At 48.3% G+C, this 21,944-nt stretch overlaps 5 protein-coding genes across 5 annotated transcripts; 1 reads left to right on the top strand and 4 right to left on the bottom strand.

Moving 5' to 3' along the window:
- Positions 1 to 12,011: 12,011 nt before the first annotated feature.
- Positions 12,012 to 12,407, bottom strand: LOC138367049 (oviduct-specific glycoprotein-like). Its single transcript, XM_069328444.1, has one exon. The coding sequence runs from the start codon at positions 12,405 to 12,407 to the stop codon at positions 12,012 to 12,014; it is 396 nt and encodes a 131-aa protein (XP_069184545.1).
- Positions 12,408 to 12,427: 20 nt separating this feature from the next.
- Positions 12,428 to 13,039, top strand: LOC138367048 (uncharacterized). The gene has a single exon (XM_069328443.1). The coding sequence runs from the start codon at positions 12,428 to 12,430 to the stop codon at positions 13,037 to 13,039; it is 612 nt and encodes a 203-aa protein (XP_069184544.1).
- Positions 13,040 to 13,763: 724 nt separating this feature from the next.
- Positions 13,764 to 14,138, bottom strand: LOC138367047 (oviduct-specific glycoprotein-like). Its single transcript, XM_069328442.1, has one exon. It carries the CDS (start codon positions 14,136 to 14,138, stop codon positions 13,764 to 13,766), a length of 375 nt encoding a protein of 124 aa, XP_069184543.1.
- Positions 14,139 to 14,148: 10 nt separating this feature from the next.
- Positions 14,149 to 15,441, bottom strand: LOC138367046 (oviduct-specific glycoprotein-like). The gene has a single exon (XM_069328440.1). The coding sequence runs from the start codon at positions 15,439 to 15,441 to the stop codon at positions 14,149 to 14,151; it is 1,293 nt and encodes a 430-aa protein (XP_069184541.1).
- Positions 15,442 to 17,281: 1,840 nt separating this feature from the next.
- Positions 17,282 to 21,038, bottom strand: LOC138367045 (zonadhesin-like). Its single transcript, XM_069328439.1, has 2 exons — positions 20,157 to 21,038; positions 17,282 to 18,397 (listed from the first exon to the last, which is right to left on the bottom strand). The coding sequence occupies exons 1-2, from the start codon at positions 21,036 to 21,038 to the stop codon at positions 17,282 to 17,284; spliced, it is 1,998 nt and encodes a 665-aa protein (XP_069184540.1).
- Positions 21,039 to 21,944: the final 906 nt, after the last annotated feature.

Raw genomic sequence — 21,944 nt, 5'->3', positions numbered from 1 at the left:
TCCTAGGTCACACTACTAGACACATGTTCTCAGGTCACACTCTTAGACTCATGCTCCCATGTCACACCCCTAGACGCGTGCTCCCAGGTCAAACTCCTTCACACATGCTCCCATGTCACACTCCTAGACACAGTCTGTCAGGTCACACTCCTAGACACATGCTCCCAGGTCACTCTCCTAAACACATGCTCCCAGGTCACACTGCTAGATACATACTCTCAGGTCACACTCCTAGGAACAGTCTTTCAGGTCACACTCCTAGTGACAAACTTCCAGAATTATAGACACATGCTCCCATTTCACACTCCTATACACATGCTCTCAGATCACACTCCTATACACATGCTCTCAGATCACACTCCTAGACACATGTTCTCAGGCCAAACTCCTAGACATATGCTCCCAGGTCACACTCCTAGATGCATGCTCCCAGGTCACACTCCTAGACACATGCTTCCAGGTCACACTCCTAGACATATTCTCTCAGGTCACACTCCTAGACACATGCTCTTAGGACACACTCCTAGACACATGCTCTTAGGACACACTCCCAGACACATTCTCTCAGGTCACACTCCTAGACTCATGCTCCCAGGTCACACTCCTAGACACATGCTCTCAGGTCACACACCTAGACACATGATCCCAGGTCACACTTCTAGACACATTCTCTCAGGTCACACTTGTAGACACATGTTCTCAGGCCAAACTCCTAGACACATGCTCCAAGGTCACACTCCTAGATGCATGCTTCCAGGTCCCACTCCTAGACACATGCTTCCAGGTCATGCTCCTTGACACATTCTTTCATGTCACACTCCTAGACACATTCTCTCAGGTCACACTCCTAGACACATGCTCTCAGGTCACACTCTTAGACACATGCTCTCAGGTCACACTCCTAGACACATGCTCTTAGGTCACACTCCTAGACACATGCTCCCAGGCCACACTTCCAGACACATGCTCCCAGGTCACACTTCTAGACACATACTTCCAGGTTACACTCCTAGACACATGCTCTCAGGTCACACACCTTGACACATGCTCTCAGGTCACACTCCTAGACATATGCTCTCAGGTCACACACCTAGACACATGCTCCCAGGTCACACTCCTAGACACATGCTCTCAGGTCACACTCCTAGACACATGCTTTCAGGACACACTCCTAGACACATGCTCCCAGGTCAGAAACGTAGACACCTGCTCCCAGGTCACACTCCAAGACACATACTCTCAGGTCACACTCCTAGACACATGCTCCCACGTCGCACATCTAGACACATGCTCCCAGGCCAGTTTTTCTTGACTCGGGTGCAAAAATTAATATTGTCAAGCCCTCAGCTCTTAGAGACATTGAAAGTAGGCACCCTACTACTTTAAAACAGTCACACATACCTTTTCTAAGTGGTATTTCAGGAAATAAAGTAAAAGTTCAGGGTGAAATTGACCTCCCACTCAAGTTCAATGATGTCACATTGTCTATAACATGTTTAGTTGTTGACATTATTCATTTTCCTGGAGACATTCTCCTAGGTCTGTACACCATGATTGATGAAAATATTGCATTGTTTCCCCATCGTTGGAACATTAGTATCAAAGACCACGTTATACCTTTGTGTAGCATGTATCGACAGGGCCATGAGTTCAACCTTCAATCAGATTACGTTAATTTTGTTGACACCCGCCTTGCTAGCGTAGGTTTGTCAGATCCTTGTCGTGGTAGTATGCCCGAGAAAACAGGCACTCGATTGACGCACCGTAGTTGTGCAGTTGTTAAGGAGAGTGAGTATCGGGACTTTCTGGAAGGAGACGCCCTAACGGATTCTCGTTGTCTCACTCGCCTGGCATCTTCCATCTCTGAAGTCAGTGGTTCCACGGCTACTGACACTGTGCTACACCCTCATTCTCTCACCAGAATAAGAGTTAAGGTTCAGGGAGTGCCTGAGTTGTCGGATGTGATTGCGGAAAGTGAAACATGTAAAGTGATTGGTACATTTGTTAAACCCTCCTGGCACACAATGCAGGATGGTACTGTTACATTATTTATTGCAAACACTAGTAATGCCGACATCCATCTTCAGTCTGGTACCCATGTTGTAGATTTTGCCCATTACTCGTTACCGGTGCGAGTTGTGGATGATGTCTCCATGGATCATACTGTCTGTACACTCACACCAGGAGAACAGGGATCTCAGCCAAAGGTGCAAGTGCAACACCTCAGTCCTACTGATTTTCCTGACTCTGTGGCTCAGTTTTTGGAAATTTTGAACAGGAATAGAGCCGTTGTTGCTCTACCAGGAGAAAAATTAGGTCTCACTCCTCTTATTACACATAAAATTCCCCTTGAACAAGGAACTACGCCTATTTATGTACCAGCTTACCGTCTTCCCCATTCTCAGAGAGCAGAAGCCGATAGACTTGTAGAGGAAATGTTACAGAGTGATGTAATTGAATCGAGTAATTCGCCATGGAACGCTCCATTGATTCTTGTACCAAAGCGAGATGGGACTTGGAGACCTCTAATCGATTATCGCAAGCTTAACAGAGTAACAATACCTGATCGTTTCCCACTTCCAGTTCTAAATGATTTGTTGCAAAGTATTGGTCGAAACAAAGTATTCTCAACGTTAGATTTGTTGCAGGGATTCTGGTAAATCCCCCTTAATGAGGAAAGTAAACAATTGACAGCCTTTAGTACTCCCAATGGTCATTTTCATTTCAAAAGAATGCCATTTGGTTTGCGGAGTAGTCTAATAACCTTTTCACGGCTCATGACAAATCTATTTTGTAGATTGATAGGAAGTACACTTCTAGTTTACCTTGATGATCTCATAATCATGCCGCAAGATGTTCAGACTCATTTCCAGAACCTTGAGAAAGTACTTGCAAAGCTTGCAGAAGCTAATTTAAAAATAAAGCTAGCAAAATGTTCATTTTTAAAGCAAAAGATTAATTTCCCAGGTCATACAGTTACACCTTCAGGTATTACATTGAATGAATAAAAAATTATTGCTGCCCGTGATTTACCAACACCTCGTACCACAGAAGCCGTAAGACAGTTCACAGGTCTTGTATGATTTTATCGTTCATTTATTGCTGGATTCTCTATTATAGCCGCTCCGCTTTACAAGTTGCAAAGAAAAGATGAACCCTTTGTTTGAGGAGAGGCCCAGGATCAGTCATTCAAAAAACTCAAAGCAGCCTTGATTTCGTCACCTGTCCTTAGGTATCCAGATTTTTCTAAACCTTTTACGTTGGTTACAGATGCTAGTGACATAGGTCTAGGTGCTGCATTACTTCAAACAGAAGGTCACAGAGATCAACAATTGCTTATGCTAGCCGTACATTATCTAAAGAAGAGAAAAATTATAACGCAACAGAACGAGAAGCCTTGGCAGTTGTCTGGGCACTTAAACATTTCAGAGATACAATTTATAATTACCCAGTTCATGTTCTGACAGATTACCAACCATTAATTCCCTTGTTCAAAAATAAGAATCCAGTTGGAAAGTTTGCTAGATATTTGCTCACAATTCAAGAATTCAATCCCACATTTGGATATATTCCAGGGAAGCAAAATGTTGTAGCCGATGCGTTTTCTCGACAAGTAGCTGCGATTCAGTTAAATTACCCAGCATTAGATGCTACAGTAGTAGAAACGGAACAGAGACAAGACCCCATATGGGCATCCGTCATTAAATTTTTGCCTAAGCAAAACACTCGCCCGATTCATAAACCGCCAGTACCATTGAAAGAATTAGTTATGTTGGACAATTTACTGTTTAGAGTAGTAAAGCTAGGAACAGCCCCGAGGAAATGTTATCAGTTAGTTGTTCCAGCTGTCTTGGTACCAACTGTGTTAAAAATTATCCATGATGCTCCTGCAAGTGCACATCCAGGAAAGGATCGTACACTCCAACAAGGTCGATTGAAGTATTTTTGGCCAAAAATGGCCAAGGAGATTGCTCATTATGTTGCCAGATGTTTAACTTGTTTACAGCACAAGGGACATGTTTCAGGACCTAATCCAATTCAGGTGTACCCAGCAACTAAAGCTCCTTGGGAACGAATATCGATGGATTTATTGACAAATTTTGCGAAAACAGAGAGAGGGAACAAACATTTGCTTGTAATGGTCGATAATTTTTCACGGTTTTGCGAACTAGTTCCTATCCCGAACAAAACAGCAGAAACTATAGCCAGTGCATTCCATGACCAAATAATTTGTAGATATAGTATGCCTAAAGTAATCCTTTCAGATAATGGTCCAGAATTCAGTAATAGTATTTTAACTAGCTTGTGTGATGTATATAACATTAGAAAATGTAGCATCATGCCTTATAATCCAGCAAGTAATGGACTAGCTGAACGTACTAACAGGAAAGTGTTAGATTCCTTGAGAGTCACGTTGAATTTTGATAACAACAATTGGGATGATTTTATACCCTTAATTCAGTGTGCTATAAATTCTTCAATTAATGTTTCTACAGGTGACACACCTCACGCTATTCTTTATGGTACAGATAAGATCCTCCTTAATGAATTGATTAACGTACCTCCTACTCCCTTATATAACGTAGATGACTTTGTTCAAGTGAAGCGTAGACAGATGCAATTAGTATTCAAGAAAATACGAGAACAACTGTCCAAAGCTACAGCCGAGTTCACTCTGGCAAGGAATGCACGAGCTAAACCCAGTAAAATAACTATTGGATCTGTAGTAATGATACTTAACCAACACAGGTCTGGTCCTATGTATAAGTTAACTAAGAAATTTTTGGGTCCATATAAGGAAATCGAGCTTATTAAAGGTAACAAATACAGACTAAAGAACTTAGTAACAGGAGAGCATATAAATGAACATTTAGACCACATGAAGTTAGCTAAAATGACTGTTGACGAGACTGATGAAGAAGATGACAATGAACTTACCCAGACAGATACTCCTACTCGGACACCACCTTCTGTGGTTGACAGACCACTTGATGTTCAGCAACCCCATACCAGCACTTATAATCTTAGATCTAGATCCTCTCGTTTCAACCGTGCACTCACCACATGTCCATTGGCTAGATGTTAACGAGGATATCTCTCAAGATGATAGTTTGTCACATGAAGTTTCATCTGTTCCGGACCTTCAGTCAGAGCCAGAGTTGTATAGTGCTCTGGATGAGCTAGGTGTAGATATCCGCAGAATTTATAATTGAGTGCACTCTGCAGTTATTCTGTTTGTTTTGAAAAAAAAAAAAAATCATTTGCAGTATTTCTACCACATGTGTCTTATTATTACCATTATATATAATGTATAGTTCTTCTCAACTTTATTTTGTTATAAATTAGATGCCATTGTTAAGTCTACTACCATTTGTATTTTTACAGTGCTTGTCATAAGAGTTATTATTGTTCTAGCAACCAAATTATGGCCAGTGAATCCTGACTGCTATCACGCAGATGTTAGTCTTCTTGATCCAGGTCTTGTATATAGCTTGTAAATATATTGCACATTAAATATATTGTACATTGGTCTTGTAAATATATTGTATATTTCAGAGAAAAAAAAAGAGAAAAAAATCCACATTATCTAATCTTAAAATTCATTTATGGTTGTTAGGTCAGAACTTTGTTCCATTAATGTAATAATTGTTTAATTTTGTATGGTTTTCAAGCACATGCCATTGACACATGTTAATAATTTTTTTTAGGCAACACCTTGAGTTGTATTGTTCATATCTGATCAGTAGACATCCACATGTTCTTAATACTCTGGTTAAATCAAAGCATTGTTACCATGATTTTCACCTATTATGATGAATTTTTTTTTTGGTGCATATGCCGAGTTGTTAGTATTACGCACACCTGATCTTCTTTCAATGTTTTATTATGCAAATTTCACATGTAAGCCATTATTGAATGCCACCGAGGTCCTTTCAGTATCATTGTAACTATATAGCTAGCCAGAGCTTGTCGACAAGGGACGTCGACTTGGTAGCGTGTCCGAGCGGTGTTATACTCAAATTCTGTCAGTTGAAATGTAACCAATCACAGGCAAGTAGACCTCTGACGTCATGCCAGACAGAGGAGCATCAGCCATGCTTGGAGCAGGCTCAGTTCTCTAGACAGACCCAGAGTAGGTGGACCTCGGCTGGCCAGATATATACCTTGTTGTCTCGGTCAATAAATATACAGAAGCGACTACTGTGTCTACATTCTTCCCGAACAAGGCAAACGAATACATGTGTCAAGAGTGCGTACTTCACACATGTGTCAAGAGTGCGTACTTCACACATGTGTCAAGAGTGCGTACTTCACACATGTGTCAAGAGTGCGTACTTCACACATGTGTCAAGAGTGCGAGCTTCATACATGTGTCAAGAGTGCGTACTTCACACATGTGTCAAGAGTGCGTACTTCACACATGTGTCAAGAGTGCGTACTTCACACATGTGTCAAGAGTGCGAGCTTCATACATGTGTCAAGAGTGCGTGCTTCACACATGTCTCAAGAGTGCGTGCTTCACACATGTGTCAAGAGTGCGTGCTTCACACATGTGTCAAGAGTGCGTGCTTCACACATGTGTCAAGAGTGCGAGCTTCACACATGTGTCAAGAGTGCGTGCTTCACACATGTGTCAAGAGTGCATGCTTCACACATGTGTCAAGAGTGCGTGCTTCACACATGTGTCAAGAGTGCGAGCTTCACGCATGTGTCAAGAGTGCGAGCTTCACGCATGTCTCAAGAGTGCGTGCTTCACACATGTGTCAAGAGTGCGTGCTTCACACATGTGCCAAGAGTGCGAGCTTCACACTTGTGTCAAGAGTGCGTGCTTCACACATGTGTCAAGAGTGCGAGCTTCACACATGTGTCAAGAGTGCGTGCTTCACACATGTGTCAAGAGTGCGAGCTTCACGCATGTCTCAAGAGTGCGTGCTTCACACATGTGTCAAGAGTGCGAGCTTCACGCATGTCTCAAGAGTGTGTGCTTCACACATGTGTCAAGAGTGCGAGCTTCACACATGTCTCAAGAGTGCGTGCTTCACTCATGTGTCAAGAGTGCGTGCTTCACACATGTGTCAAGAGTGCGTGCTTCACTCATGTGTCAAGAGTGCGTGCTTCACACATGTGTCAAGAGTGCGAGCTTCACGCATGTCTCAAGAGTGCGTGCTTCACTCATGTCTCAAGAGTGCGTGCTTCACACATGTGTCAAGAGTGCGTGCTTCACACATGTGTCAAGAGTGCGAGCTTCACACATGTGTCAAGAGTGCGAGCTTCACACATGTGTCAAGAGTGCGAGCTTCACGCATGTCTCAAGAGTGCGTGCTTCACTCATGTCTCAAGAGTGCGTGCTTCACACATGTGTCAAGAGTGCGAGCTTCACACATGTGTCAAGAGTGCGAGCTTCACACATGTGTCAAGAGTGCGAGCTTCACACATGTCTGGCATGAGCAGCAACACAAGTGTCCACTCTGGGACACAGGAGGCTCAGCTGGTTGGGACCTGGGATATATGTGGCCCTAAACCCCTCACAGCTGGTATTAATTACCCAACAGCATACTTGTAAGCTGCTAATGATGCATGATAACCACCATAACAAAGTAATTATTAATGCAAGTGTGCATGTTGCCGACGGCTCAGAGCCGTTGTCTACATGTTGCCGACGACTCAGAGCCGTTGTCTACATGTTGCCGACGGCTCAGAGCCGTTGTCTACATGTTGCCGACGGCTCAGAGCCGTTGTCTACATGTTGCCGACGGCTCAGAGCCGTTGCCTACATGTTGCCGACGGTTCTGAGCCGTTGCCGACATGTTGCCGACGGCTCAGAGCCGTTCACAAACGATCGCAAAACATAATAAAGAAAAGTAGTTATTTATTGACTAAGAAAACTGTTCTCGTGATATATCTTACAGAGTCAAAAAGACGCTCCTCTATATATCTATCTATATCTCTCTCCCTCCCTCCCTCCCAGCCTGCCTCTCTGCCTGCCTGCCAGCCTCCCTGCCTGTCTGCCTGCCTGCCTCCCTGCCTGCCTGCCTCCCTGCCTGCCTGCCTCCCTACCTCCCTGCCTGTCTGCCTGCCTGCCTGCCTGCCTGCCTGCCTCCCTGCCTGCCTCCCTGCCTGCCTCTCTGCCTGCCTGCCTGCCTCCCTCCCTGCCTGCCTGCTCGCCTGCCTCCCTGCCTGCCTGCCTCCCTCCCTGCCTGCCTCCCTGCCTGCCTCCCTACCTGCCTTCCTGCCTGCCTGCCAGCCTCCCTGCCTGCCTCCCTACCTGCCTGCCAACATTGCCAGCCTGCCTGCCGACCTGTCTGCCTGTCTGCCTGTCTCCCTGCCTGCCTACCTGCCTGCCTGAATCTCTGCCTGCCTCCCTGCCTGCCTCCCTGCCTGCTTCCCTGCCTGCCTCCCAGCCTGCCTGCCTGCCTCCCTCCCTCCCTGCCTTCCTGTCTGCCTGCCTGCCTGCCTGCCTGCCTGCCTCATTACCTGCCTGCCTGCTCGCCTGCCTCCCTGCCTGCCTCCCTGCCTGCCTGCCTACCTGCCTGCCTCCCTGCCTGTCTCCCTGCCTGCCTGCCTGCCTGCCTGCCTGCCTGCCTGCCTGCCTCCCTGCCTGTCTCCCTACCTGCCTGCCTGCTTCATTACCTGCCTGTCTGCCTCCCTGCCTGCCTGCCTCCCTGCCTTCCTGCCTGCCTGCCTCCCTGCCTGCCTGCCTGCCTCATTACCTGCCTGCCTGCTCGCCTGCCTCCATGCCTGCCTCCCTGCCTGCCTGCCTACCTACCTCCCTGCCTGCCTGCCTGCCTGCCTGCCTGGCTGCCTGCCTCCCTGCCTGTCTCCCTACCTGCCTGCCTGCTTCATTACCTGCCTGTCTGCCTCCCTCCCTCCCTCCCTGCCTGCCAGCCTGCCCGCCTCCCTGCCTGCCTGCCTCCCCTGCCTGCCAGCCTCCCTGCCTGCCAGCCTGCCTGCCTCCCTCCCTACCTGCCTGCCTGCCTCCCTGCCTCCCTGCCTGCCAGCCTGCCTGCCTGCCTCCCTGCCTCCCTCCCTGCCTGCCTGCCTGCCTCCCCTGCCTGCCTTCCTCCCTACCTGCCTGCCTGCCTCCCTGCCTGCCTGCCTGCCTCCCTGCCTGCCTGCCTGCCAGCCTGCCTCCCTCCCTCCCTGCCTGCCAGCCTGCCTGCCTGCCTGCCTCCCTCCCTGCCTGCCTCCCTACCTCCCGGCCTGCCTGCCTCCCTGCCTGCCTCCCTGCCTACCTCCCTGCCTACCTGCCTGCCTCCCTGCCTGCCTCCCTACCTGCTTGCCTGCATCCCTGCCTGCCTGCCTCCCTCCCTGCCTGCCAGCCTGCCTGCCTGCCTGCCTGCCTCCCTCCCTGCCTGCCAGCCTGCCTGCCTGCCTGCCTCCCTCCCTGCCTGCCAGCCTGCCTGCCTCCCTCCCTGCCTGCCAGCCTGCCTGCCTGCCTGCCTCCCTGCCGGCTTCCTGCCTGCCTCTCTCCCTCCCTCCCTCTCTCTACGAGAGTCGTACCTCTACTCTTATCATAAAGTAAACATTCCAACTAATATTTGTTCTGACGTGGTTCATATGTTCTTGGCTGTCATTAGGTTCAATTTGAATTATTTGTTTGTAAATTCTACCAACTTAATGATGGCTGCCGAGGACGGGCTCCAGCGGCCAGCTTTGTGACTCTTAGTGAACAACATGACGTGGCCGGCTGTGATTGGTTGGCTCATGTGGCACCGAGAACATGGACCAACCAGGGCGAGGCTTGGGGCAGTCCATGGAGAACGGGTCCAAATATGACTGGTTAATGTTCCTAGGTAATAACTTGATGGAGTTGAGCGAACATGTCTAAGACGAAGGATCTAGAAGGTCTGGAAAATATAAGGTGAGGAAGGCTGACCTGGCCGCTGCTGCAGCACGTGTTAGGGAGTGACCCCCGGGTGAGGATCGCTCCCCTTAACTCTACCAATTATTCTAACTTACGGAGGTAGACGAGCTAATGACGACCTCGAGGACAGTAACAAAACATTCTATGTTTGTTATGTGAGAACCTCTCAGGTGTCCAGGACAGTCCCCGACGGATCACAGAACCCCTCATGTGTCCAGGACAGTCCCCGACGGATCACAGAACCCCTCATGTGTCCAGGACAGTCCCCGACGGATCACAGAACCCCTCATGTGTCCAGGACAGTCCCCGACGGATCACAGAACCCCTCATGTGTCCAGGACAGTCCCCGACGGATCACAGAACCCCTCATGTGTCCAGGACAGTCCCCGACGGATCACAGAACCCCTCATGTGTCCAGGACAGTCCCCGACGGATCACAGAACCCCTCATGTGTCCAGGACAGTCCCCGACGGATCACAGAACCCCTCATGTGTCCAGGACAGTCCCCGACGGATCACAGAACCCCTCATGTGTCCAGCACAGTCCCCGACGGATCACAGAACCCCTCATGTGTCCAGCACAGTCCCCGACGGATCACAGAACCCCTCGTGTGTCCAGGACAGTCCCCGACGGATCACAGAACCCCTCATGTGTCCAGGACAGTCCCCGACGGATCACAGAACCCCTCATGTGTCCAGGACAGTCCCCGACGGATCACAGAACCCCTCATGTGTCCAGGACAGTCCCCGACGGATCACAGAACCCCTCATGTGTCCAGGACAGTCCCCGAAGGATCACAGAACCCCTCATGTGTCCAGCACAGTCCCCGACGGATCACAGAACCCCTCATGTGTCCAGGACAGTCCCCGACGGATCACAGAACCCCTCATGTGTCCAGGACAGTCCCCGACGGATCACAGAACCCCTCATGTGTCCAGCACAGTCCCCGACGGATCACAGAACCCCTCATGTGTCCAGCACAGTCCCCGACGGATCACAGAACCCCTCATGTGTCCGGCACAGTCCCCGACGGATCACAGAACCCCTCATGTGTCCGGCACAGTCCCCGACGGATCACAGAATCCTCATGTGTCCGGCACAGTCCCCGACGGATCACAGAACCCCTCATGTGTCCAGGACAGTCCCCGAAGGATCACAGAACCCCTCATGTGTCCAGCACAGTCCCCGACGGATCACAGAACCCCTCATGTGTCCAGGACAGTCCCCGACGGATCACAGAACCCCTCATGTGTCCAGCACAGTCCCCGACGGATCACAGAACCCCTCATGTGTCCAGCACAGTCCCCGACGGATCACAGAACCCCTCATGTGTCCGGCACAGTCCCCGACGGATTACAGAATCCTCATGTGTCCAGGTCACTTTAGCAACCATGAGGGTCACTTTATCGACCATGGAGGTGACTTTAGCGGCCACGAAGTTCGCTAAAGATTACATGTAAGGGTTTTCTTTAGTGCAATTACTAGGTACAAGATAAACTTTACAATTAGTCTGAGGGGTAAAACAGCATGGCTGCAACCACCGTGTTAGCTATCTACATTATTTGCATGACATCTCGTTAATACAATTTACAATGGAAACTACACATAGTTGGCCATCAAAGTATTATTACTCAATCTAGATTTCTGGTAATATCTCTCTGCTTCAAGTAATTCAATATTACTAATAATTAAATGGAGGTCAATAAGCGACCATGGTGGTCACTTTAGCGGCCTTGGTGGTCACTTTAGCGACCATGGTGCTTTAGCGACCATGGTGCTTACTTTAGCGACCATGGTGGTCACTTTAGCGACCTTGGAGTCACTTTAGCGACCATGGTGGTCACTTTAGCGACCTTGGAGTCACTTTAGCGACCATGGTGGTCACTTTAGCGACCTTGGAGTCACTTTAGCGACCATGGTAGGGAGCCGGTCGGCCAAGTGGGCAGCACGCTGGACTTGTGATCCTGTGGTCCTGGGTTCCATCCCAGGCGCCAGCGAGAACAATGGGCAAAGTTTCTTTCACCCTATACCCCTGTTACCTAGCAGTAAAATAGGTACCTGGGTGTTAGTCAGCTGTCACGGGCTTCTTCCTGGGGTGGAGGCCAGGTCGAGGACCGGGCCGCGGGGACACTAAAAAGCCCCAAAATCATCTCAAGATAATCTCAAGATAATTTTTACCGACCATGGTGATCACTTTAGCGACCATAGTGGTTATTTTAGCGACCATGGTGGTCACTTTAGCGACCATGGTGGTCACCTTAGCGACCATGATGGTCACTTTAGCGACCATAGTGGTTACTTTAGCGACCATGGTGGTCACTTTAGCGACCATGGTGGTCACTTTAGCGACCATGGTGCTTACTTTGGCGACCATGGTGCTTACTTTGGCGACCATGATGGTCACTTTAGCGAATTTGGTGGTCACTTTAGCTACCATGGTGGTCACTTTAGCGACCATGGTGGTCACTTTAGCTGTTATAGTGGTCACTTTAGCGACCATTATAGTCACTTTAGCGACCATGATGGTCACTTTAGCAACCATTGGGGTCACTTTTTGCGACCATGGTGGTCACTTTAGCGACCATCGTGATCACTTTAGCGACCATGGTGGTCACTTTAGCTACCATTGTGGTCACTCTAGCGACCATGTTGGTCACTCTAGCGACCATGGTGGTCACTCTAGCGACCATGGTGGTCACTCTAGCGACCATGGTGGTCACTCTAGCGACCATGGTGGTCACTTTAGCGACTATAGTGGTCACTTTAGCGACCATTATGGTAACTTTAGCGACCATGGTGGTCACTTTAGCGACCATAATGGTCACTTTAGTGACCATGGACGTCACTTTAGCGACCATGGTGGTCACTTTAGCGACCATGGACGTCAATTTAGCGACCATCTTGGTCACTTTAGCGACCATGGTGGTCACTTTAGTGACCATGGAAGTCACTTTAGCGACCATGTGTCCAGCACAGTCCCCGACGGATCACAGAACCCCTCATGTGTCCAGCACAGTCCCCGACGGATCACAGAACCCCTCATGTGTCCGGCACAGTCCCCGACGGATTACAGAATCCTCATGTGTCCAGGTCACTTTAGCAACCATGAGGGTCACTTTATCGACCATGGAGGTGACTTTAGCGGCCACGAAGTTCGCTAAAGATTACATGTAAGGGTTTTCTTTAGTGCAATTACTAGGTACAAGATAAACTTTACAATTAGTCTGAGGGGTAAAACAGCATGGCTGCAACCACCGTGTTAGCTATCTACATTATTTGCATGACATCTCGTTAATACAATTTACAATGGAAACTACACATAGTTGGCCATCAAAGTATTATTACTCAATCTAGATTTCTGGTAATATCTCTCTGCTTCAAGTAATTCAATATTACTAATAATTAAATGGAGGTCAATAAGCGACCATGGTGGTCACTTTAGCGGCCTTGGTGGTCACTTTAGCGACCATGGTGCTTTAGCGACCATGGTGCTTACTTTAGCGACCATGGTGGTCACTTTAGCGACCTTGGAGTCACTTTAGCGACCATGGTGCTTTAGCGACCATGGTGCTTACTTTAGCGACCATGGTGGTCACTTTAGCGACCTTGGAGTCACTTTAGCGACCATGGTGGTCACTTTAGCGACCTTGGAGTCACTTTAGCGACCATGGTAGGGAGCCGGTCGGCCAAGTGGGCAGCACGCTGGACTTGTGATCCTGTGGTCCTGGGTTCCATCCCAGGCGCCAGCGAGAACAATGGGCAAAGTTTCTTTCACCCTATACCCCTGTTACCTAGCAGTAAAATAGGTACCTGGGTGTTAGTCAGCTGTCACGGGCTTCTTCCTGGGGTGGAGGCCAGGTCGAGGACCGGGCCGCGGGGACACTAAAAAGCCCCAAAATCATCTCAAGATAATCTCAAGATAATTTTTACCGACCATGGTGATCACTTTAGCGACCATAGTGGTTATTTTAGCGACCATGGTGGTCACTTTAGCGACCATGGTGGTCACCTTAGCGACCATGATGGTCACTTTAGCGACCATAGTGGTTACTTTAGCGACCATGGTGGTCACTTTAGCGACCATGGTGGTCACTTTAGCGACCATGGTGCTTACTTTGGCGACCATGGTGCTTACTTTGGCGACCATGATGGTCACTTTAGCGAATTTGGTGGTCACTTTAGCTACCATGGTGGTCACTTTAGCGACCATGGTGGTCACTTTAGCTGTTATAGTGGTCACTTTAGCGACCATTATAGTCACTTTAGCGACCATGATGGTCACTTTAGCAACCATTGGGGTCACTTTTTGCGACCATGGTGGTCACTTTAGCGACCATCGTGATCACTTTAGCGACCATGGTGGTCACTTTAGCTACCATTGTGGTCACTCTAGCGACCATGTTGGTCACTCTAGCGACCATGGTGGTCACTCTAGCGACCATGGTGGTCACTCTAGCGACCATGGTGGTCACTCTAGCGACCATGGTGGTCACTTTAGCGACTATAGTGGTCACTTTAGCGACCATTATGGTAACTTTAGCGACCATGGTGGTCACTTTAGCGACCATAATGGTCACTTTAGTGACCATGGACGTCACTTTAGCGACCATGGTGGTCACTTTAGCGACCATGGACGTCAATTTAGCGACCATCTTGGTCACTTTAGCGACCATGGTGGTCACTTTAGTGACCATGGAAGTCACTTTAGCGACCATGGTGGTCACTATAGTGACCATGGACGTCACTTTAGGGACCATGGACGTCAATTTAGTGACCTTGGTGGTCACTTTAGCGACCATCGTAGTCACTTTAGCGACCATGGTCGTCACTTTAGTGACTATTGTGGTCACTTTAGCGACCATGGTGGTCACTTTAGCGACCATGGACGTCACTTTAGCAACTATGGTGGTCACTTTAGCGACCATGATGGTCAATTTAGTGACAATGGACGTCACTTTAGCGACCATGGTGGTAACTCTAGCGACCATGGACGTCACTTTAACGACCATGGTGATCACTTTAGCGACCATTATGGTCACTCTAGTGACCATGAACGTCACTTTAGCGACCATGTTGGTCACTTTAGCGACCATGTTGGTCACTTTAGCGACCATAGATGTCACTTTAGCGACCATGGTGGTCACTTTAGCGACCATGGTGGTCACTTTAGCGACCATGATGGTCACTTTAGCGACTATGGTGGTCACTTTAACGACCATTGTGGTGACTTTAGCGACCATAGTGTTCACTTTAGCGACCATAGTGATCACTTTAGCGACCATGTTGTTCACTTTAGCGACCATGATGGTCACTTTAGCAACCATAATGGTCACTGTAGCGACCATGGTGGTCACTTCAGCGTCCATGGACGTCACTTTTGCGACCATGGTGATCGCTTTAGCGACCATGTTGCTTACTTTAGCGACCATGTTGGTCACTTGAGCAACCATGGTTGTTACATTAGTGACCATGGTGGTTACTTTAGCAACCATGGTGCTTACTTTAGCGACCATAGTGGTCACTTTAGCGACCACGGTGGTCACTTTAGCGTCCATGGTGCTTACTTTAGCGACCATGATGGTCACTTTAGCGAATTTGGTGGTCACTTTAGCTACTATAGTTGTCACTTTTTGCGACCATGGTGGTCTCTTTAGCGACCATTATGGTCACTTTACCGACCATAGTGGTCCCTTTAGCTACCATGGTGGTCACTTTAGCGACCATGGTGGTCCTTTTAACTACCATTATGGTCACTATAGCGACCATGGTGCTTTAGCGACAATGGTGGTCACTTTAGCGACCATGGTGCTTACTTTAACGACCATGGTGGTCACTTTAGCTACCATGGTGGTCACTAGCTACCATGGTGGTCACTTTAGCTACCATGGTGGTCACTAGCTACCATGGTGGTCACTTTAGCGACCATCGTGGTCACTTTAGCGACCATGGTGGTCACTTTAGCTACAATGGTGGTCACTTTAGCTACCATGGTGGTCACTAGCTACCATGGTGGTCACTTTAGCGACCATGGTGTTCACTTTAGCGACCATGGTGGTCACTTTAGCTACCATGGTGGTCACTTTAGCGATCATTGTGGTCACTTTAGCGAACATTGTGGTCCCTTTCGCTATCATAATGGTCACTTTAGCTACCATGGTGGTCACTTTAGCGACCAACAGGTACTCTGAGAGAGAACTCTATCAACATCAGAGGCCCGAGACTGTTCAACACGCTTCCACTACACATAAGGGGCATAACTGGCCGACCCCTCACAGTGTTCAGGAGAGAACTGGATAAGCACCTCCATAGGATACCTGATCAACCAGGCTGTGACTCATACGTCAGGCTGCGAGCAGCCGCGTCTAACAGCCTGGTTGATCAGTCCAGCAACCAGGAGGCCTGGTCGACGACCGGGCCGCGGGGACACTAAGCCCCGGAAGCACCTCAAGGTAACCTCAAGGTAATCATTGTGGTCACTTTAGCTACCATGGTGGTCACTTTAGCTACCATGGTGGTCACTTTAGCTACCATGGTAGTCACTTTAGCTACCATGGTTTGCACATTAGCGACCTTGGTGGTCACTTTATCTACCATGATGGTCAATATAGCGACTATGGTGTTCATTTTAGCGACCATAGTGGTCGCTTTAGCGACCATGGTGGTCACTTTAGCTACCATACTGGTCACTTTTTGCGACCTTGGTGTTCACTTTAGCTACCATGGTGGTCACTTTAGCGACCATGGTTGTCACCCTACCGACCACTGTGGTCACTTTTGCGACGATGGTGGTCAATTTAGCGACCATGGTGGTCACTCTAGCGACCATGGTGGTCACTTTAGCGACCATGGTGGTCACTGTAGCTACCATGGTGGTCCCTTTAACGACCATTATGGTCACTTTAGCGACAATGGTGGTCACTTTAGCGACCATGGTGCTTACTTTAGCGACCATGGTGGTCACTTTAGCGACCTTGGAGTCACTTTAGCGACCATGGTAGGGAGCCGGTCGGCCAAGTGGACAGCACGCTGGTCTTGTGATCCTGTGGTCCTGGGTTCGATCCCAGGCGCCAGCGAGAAACAATGGGCAGAGTTTCTTTCATCCTATGCCCCTGTTACCTAGCAGTAAAATAGGTACCTGGGTAAAATAGTCAGCTGTCACGGGCTTCTTCCTGGGGTGGAGGCCTGGTCGAGGACCGGGCCGCGGGGACACTAAAAAGCCCCGAAATCATCTCAAGATAATCTCAAGATAATTTTTACTGACCATAGTGGTCACTTTAGCGACCATGGTGGTCACCTTAGCGACCATGGTGGTCACTTTAGCGACCATGGTGGTCACCTTAGCGACCATGATGGTCACTTTAGCGAATTTGATGGTCACTTTAGCTACCATAGTGGTCACTCTAGCGGTCATGGTGGTCACTTTAGCGACCATGGTGCTGATTTAGCGACCATGATGGTCACTTTAGCGACCTTGGTGGCCACTTTAGCGACCATTGTGATCACTCTAGCGGCCATGGTGGTCACTCTAGCAACCACGGTGGTCACATTAGCGACCATAGTGGTCACTTTAGCTACCATATTGGTCACTTTAGCGACCATAGTGGTCACTTTAGCGACCATGGTGGTCACTTTAGCTGCCATTGTGGTCACTTTAGCGACCATGGTGGTCACATTAGCAACCATGGTGGTCACTTTAGCGACCATGGTAGTCACTTTAGCGACCATGGTAGTCACTTTAGCTATTATAGTGGTCACGTTAGCGACCATTATGGGCACTTTAGCGACCATGGTGGTCACTTTAGCGAGCATTGTGGTCACTTTAGCGACCATAGTGGTCACTTTAGCGACCATCGTGGTCACTTTAGCGACCATGGTGGTCACTTTAGCTACCATGGTGGTCACTTTTGCGACCATGGTGGTCACTTTAGTGACCATAAAGGTCGCTTTAGCGACCTTTGTGGTCACTTTAGCTACCATGGTGGTCACTCTAGCGGCCATGGTGGTCACTCTAGCGACCATAGTGGTCACTCTAGCGACCATGGTGGTCACTTTAGCGACTATAGTGGTCACTTTAGCGACCATGGTGGTCACTCTAGCGACCATGGTGGTCACTTTAGCGATCATGGACGTCACTTTAGCGACCATCTTGGTCACTTTAGCGACCATGGTGGTCACTTTAGTGACCATGGACGTCACTTTAGCGACCATTGTGGTCACTTTAGCGACCATGGACGTCAGTTTAGCGACCATGGTGGTCACTTTAGTGACCATGGTGGTCACTTTAGTGACCATGGTGGTCACTTTAGCGACCATGGTGGTCACTTTAGCGACCATGGACGTCAGTTTAGCGACCATGGACGTCAGTTTAGCGACCATGGTGGTCACTTTAGTGACCATGGTGGTCACTTTAGCGACCATGGTGGTCACTTTAGCGACCATGGTCGTCACTTTAGCGACCATGGTCGTCACTATAGTGACTATTGTGGTCACTTTAGCGACCAGTACGGAAGTTATTGAGGAAGCAGTACGACTCTGTTTTCAGCGAGCTATTAAATGCACTAAAAATTGATAACCCAAATGAATTTTTCATGGATATGATACCAACATCAAATCATATATCAGACGTCGCCCTATAACCACTTGATTTTGAAGAAGCCATAAACAGTATGCCTATGCACTCTGCACCAGGCCCGGATTCTTGGAACTCCATATTCATCAAGAACTGTAAAAAAACCCTATCGCAGGCCCTCCACATTCTGTGGAGACAAAGCCTAGATACTGGCGTTATTCCTAACATACTAAAAACAGCAGAGATAGCACCACTCCATAGAGAAGGAAATAAGGCAGAGGCAAAAAATTACAGACCGATAGCACTAACATCGCACATCATGAAAAATTTTGAGAGAGTGCTAAGAAGTAAGATCACAAAATACATGGAATCACAGCATCTCCATAACCCCGGACAACATGGTTTCAGAACAGGGCGCTCTTGCCTGTCGCAGTTGCTGGACCACTATGATATGGCATTAGATGCTATGGAAGACAAACAAAATGCTGATGTAATTTACACAAATTTCGCAAAAGCCTTTGATAAATGTTACCATGGTGTTATTGCACATAAAATGCGTTCAAAAGGAATTACCGGGAAAATAGGCAGATGGATCTACAATTTCCTGACTAACAGAACCCAATGTGTAATAGTCAACAAAATAAAATCCAGCCCATCAACCGTGAAGAGCTCAGTCCCCAGGGTACTGTGTTTGCTCCAGTACTTTTTCTCATCCTCATATCGGACATAGACCAGAACACAACCTATAGCACTGTATCATCCTTTGCAGATGACACTAGGATTTTCATGAGAGTTGGCAACATAGAGGACACGGCAAACCTCCAATCAGATGTAGATCAGGTCTTTCTATGGGCTACAGAAAATAATATAGTGTTTAACGAGGATAAGTTCCAGCTCATGCGCTACGGAAAAATTGAAAATATAAAAACGGAAGCCACGTACAAAACTCAGGCAAATCATAACATAGAACGAAAAGGCAATGTAAAGGATCTGGGTGTACTCATGTCGGAAGACCTTACCTTTAAAGAACACAATAAAGTAGCCGTCACAACTGCAAGAAAAATGACAGGTTGGATGACAAGAACTTTTCACAGTAGAGAAGCTATACCGATGATGATACTTTTCAAAACGCTTGTGCTCTCTAGAGTGGAGTACTGCTGCACAATGACAGCCCCTTTCAAAGCTGGAGAAATTGCTGACCTGGAGAGCGTGCAGAGATCCTTTACAGCTAGAATCCACTCAGTAAAACATCTAAATTACTGGGACCGACTAAAGAGCCTAAATCTGTACTCCCTTGAACGCAGGCGGGAGAGATACATAATAATTTACACGTGGAAAATGTTAGAGGGGCTGGTCCCAAACCTGTACACAGAAATAACATCACATGAGACCAGGAGGCATGGCAGGATGTGCAGAATACCCCCGTTGAAAAGCAGAGGTGCAACAGGTACTCTGAGAGAGAACTCTATCAACATCGGAGGCCCGAGACTGTTCAACACGCTTCCACTACACATAAGGGGCATAACTGGCCGACCCCTCACAGTGTTCAAGAGAGAACTGGATATGCACCTCCAAAGGATACCTGATCAACCAGGCTGTGACTCATACGTCAGGCTGCGAGCAGCCGCGTCCAACAGCCTGGTTGATCAGTCCAGCAACCAGGAGGCCTGGTCGACGACCGGGCCGCGGGGAAACTAAGCCCCGGAAGCATCTCAAGGTAACCATGGTGGTCACTTTAGCGACCATGGACGTCACTTTAGCAATTATGGTGGTCACTTTAGCGACCATGATGGTCACTTTAGTGACCATGGACGTCACTTTAGCGACCATGATGGTAACTTTAGCGACCATGGAGGTCACCCTAGTGACCATGGACGTCACTTTAGCGACCATGATGGTAACTTTAGCGACCATGGACGTCTCTCTAGCGACTATCTTGGTCACTTTAGCGACCATGGTGGTCACTTTAGTGACCATGGACGTCACTTTAGCGACCATGGTGGTCACTCTAGCGACCATGGACGTCACTTTAGCGACCATGGTGATCACTTTAGCGACCATGGAGGTCACCCTAGTGACCATGGTCACTTTAGCGACCATGTTGGTCACTTTAGCGACCATGGATGTCACTTTACAGACCATGGTGGTCACTTTAGCGACCATGGTGGTCACTTTAGCGACCATGGTGGTCACTTTAGCAACCATGGTGGTCACTTTAGCGACCATGGTGGTCACTTTAGCGACCATGGACGTCACTTTAGCGACCATGGTGGTCACTTTAGCGACCATGTTGCTTACTTTAGCGACCATGTTGGTCACTTGAGCAACCATGGTTGTCACTTTAGTGACCATGGTGGTTACTTTAGCGACCATGGTGCTTACTTTAGCGACCATGTTGGTCACTTTAGCGACCATGGTGGTCACTTTAGCGACCATGGTGGTCACTTTAGCGACCATGGTGGTCACTTTAGCGACCATGGTGTTCATTTTAGCGACCATGGTGGTCACTTTAGCGACCATAGTGGTCACTTTAGCTACCATAGTGGTCACTTTAGCGACCATGGTGGTCACTTTAGCGACCCTCGTGTACATTTTAGCGACCATGGTGGTCACTCTAGCGACCATGATGGTCACTCTAGCGACCATGGAGGTGACCAAGCTGGGCGAGGTGGAGGACAACTGTGGCAACACATGAACCACAATAATGATGGTAACAAACTCGCTGGGATCAACGTCTCCTTGGTCGTGGTTACCAGTGTTGATGTCCCCTGCAAGTTTCCTCTCACAATGGCCTCACACCATCACACGGGTCCAGGAAGGAGCGTCCAGGAGGTTACAGTGAGACACAGTGTACCTCGGGGGCGCCTCCCCAGCCCCTCCTCCACCAGGTCACACCTCACGCAATAACCGTTCCCTAAACGAAGACAAGGAGTCAGCCCAGGACTCCGTGCACGCCACGCCGTCCTCTGTGCACGCCAAGCCGTCGTCCGTGCACGCCACGCCATCCTCCGTGAACGACAAGCCATCCTCCGTGCACGCCAAGCCGTCCTCCGTGCACGCCACGCCATCCTCCGTGCACGACAAGCCATCCTCCGTGCACGCCGAGCCACCCTTCGTGCACGATACAATATTGTTTTAATTACAATGTTTGTAATTAAAATGAAGAGACAAAAAGCAAAAGAGATAGTGGATTAGATTGATACCAAGAACATGTGTCCTATGGATCTTAGTGAAACTGTATTATGAAATGAGAGTCAAATTAACTTTCACAAATTGGGGGTACGAGCGCTAGGATACAATTAAGTTCTAGCACCAATAATCCGACGCTGGTTCAATCGTCAGAAAGAAATATGTATGCAAATTAATATCATGGATCATATATAAATCAAATAAATGTAGTTAGTAAATAGTATAACTGTCATGGCAGTTTGGAAGGAAATCATTCATGTAACTAGATGTTAGTATATCTAATACTACACTACTAGAAAATCAAGTCAGTTTAGCTGTTCG

Source organism: Procambarus clarkii, chromosome 21 (assembly GCF_040958095.1).
Source record: "Procambarus clarkii isolate CNS0578487 chromosome 21, FALCON_Pclarkii_2.0, whole genome shotgun sequence".
Taxonomy (NCBI): Eukaryota; Metazoa; Arthropoda; class Malacostraca; order Decapoda; family Cambaridae; genus Procambarus; species Procambarus clarkii.
Note: the sequence above shows the minus strand (reverse complement) of the source record. Positions and strands in the feature narration are given on the sequence as shown.

Excerpts from the sequence above, each read along its gene's own strand:
- LOC138367049 (XM_069328444.1), bottom strand. The coding sequence starts at position 12,407 with ATGGTTGCTAAAGTGACCATCATGGTCGCTAAAGTGACTATAATGGTC.
- LOC138367048 (XM_069328443.1), top strand. The coding sequence starts at position 12,428 with ATGGTGGTCACTTTAGCGACCATCGTGATCACTTTAGCGACCATGGTG.
- LOC138367047 (XM_069328442.1), bottom strand. The coding sequence starts at position 14,138 with ATGGTCGCTAAAGTGACTATAATGGTCGCTAAAGTGACCACTATAACA.
- LOC138367046 (XM_069328440.1), bottom strand. The coding sequence starts at position 15,441 with ATGGTCGCTAAAGTAAGCACCATGGACGCTAAAGTGACCACCGTGGTC.
- LOC138367045 (XM_069328439.1), bottom strand. The coding sequence starts at position 21,038 with ATGGTCGCTAAAATGTACACGAGGGTCGCTAAAGTGACCACCATGGTC. Across the intron at positions 18,398-20,156 it reads TCGCTAAAGTGACCACCATG|AGTCGTACTGCTTCCTCAAT; the intron begins GTTACCTTGAGA and ends CGCTGAAAACAG.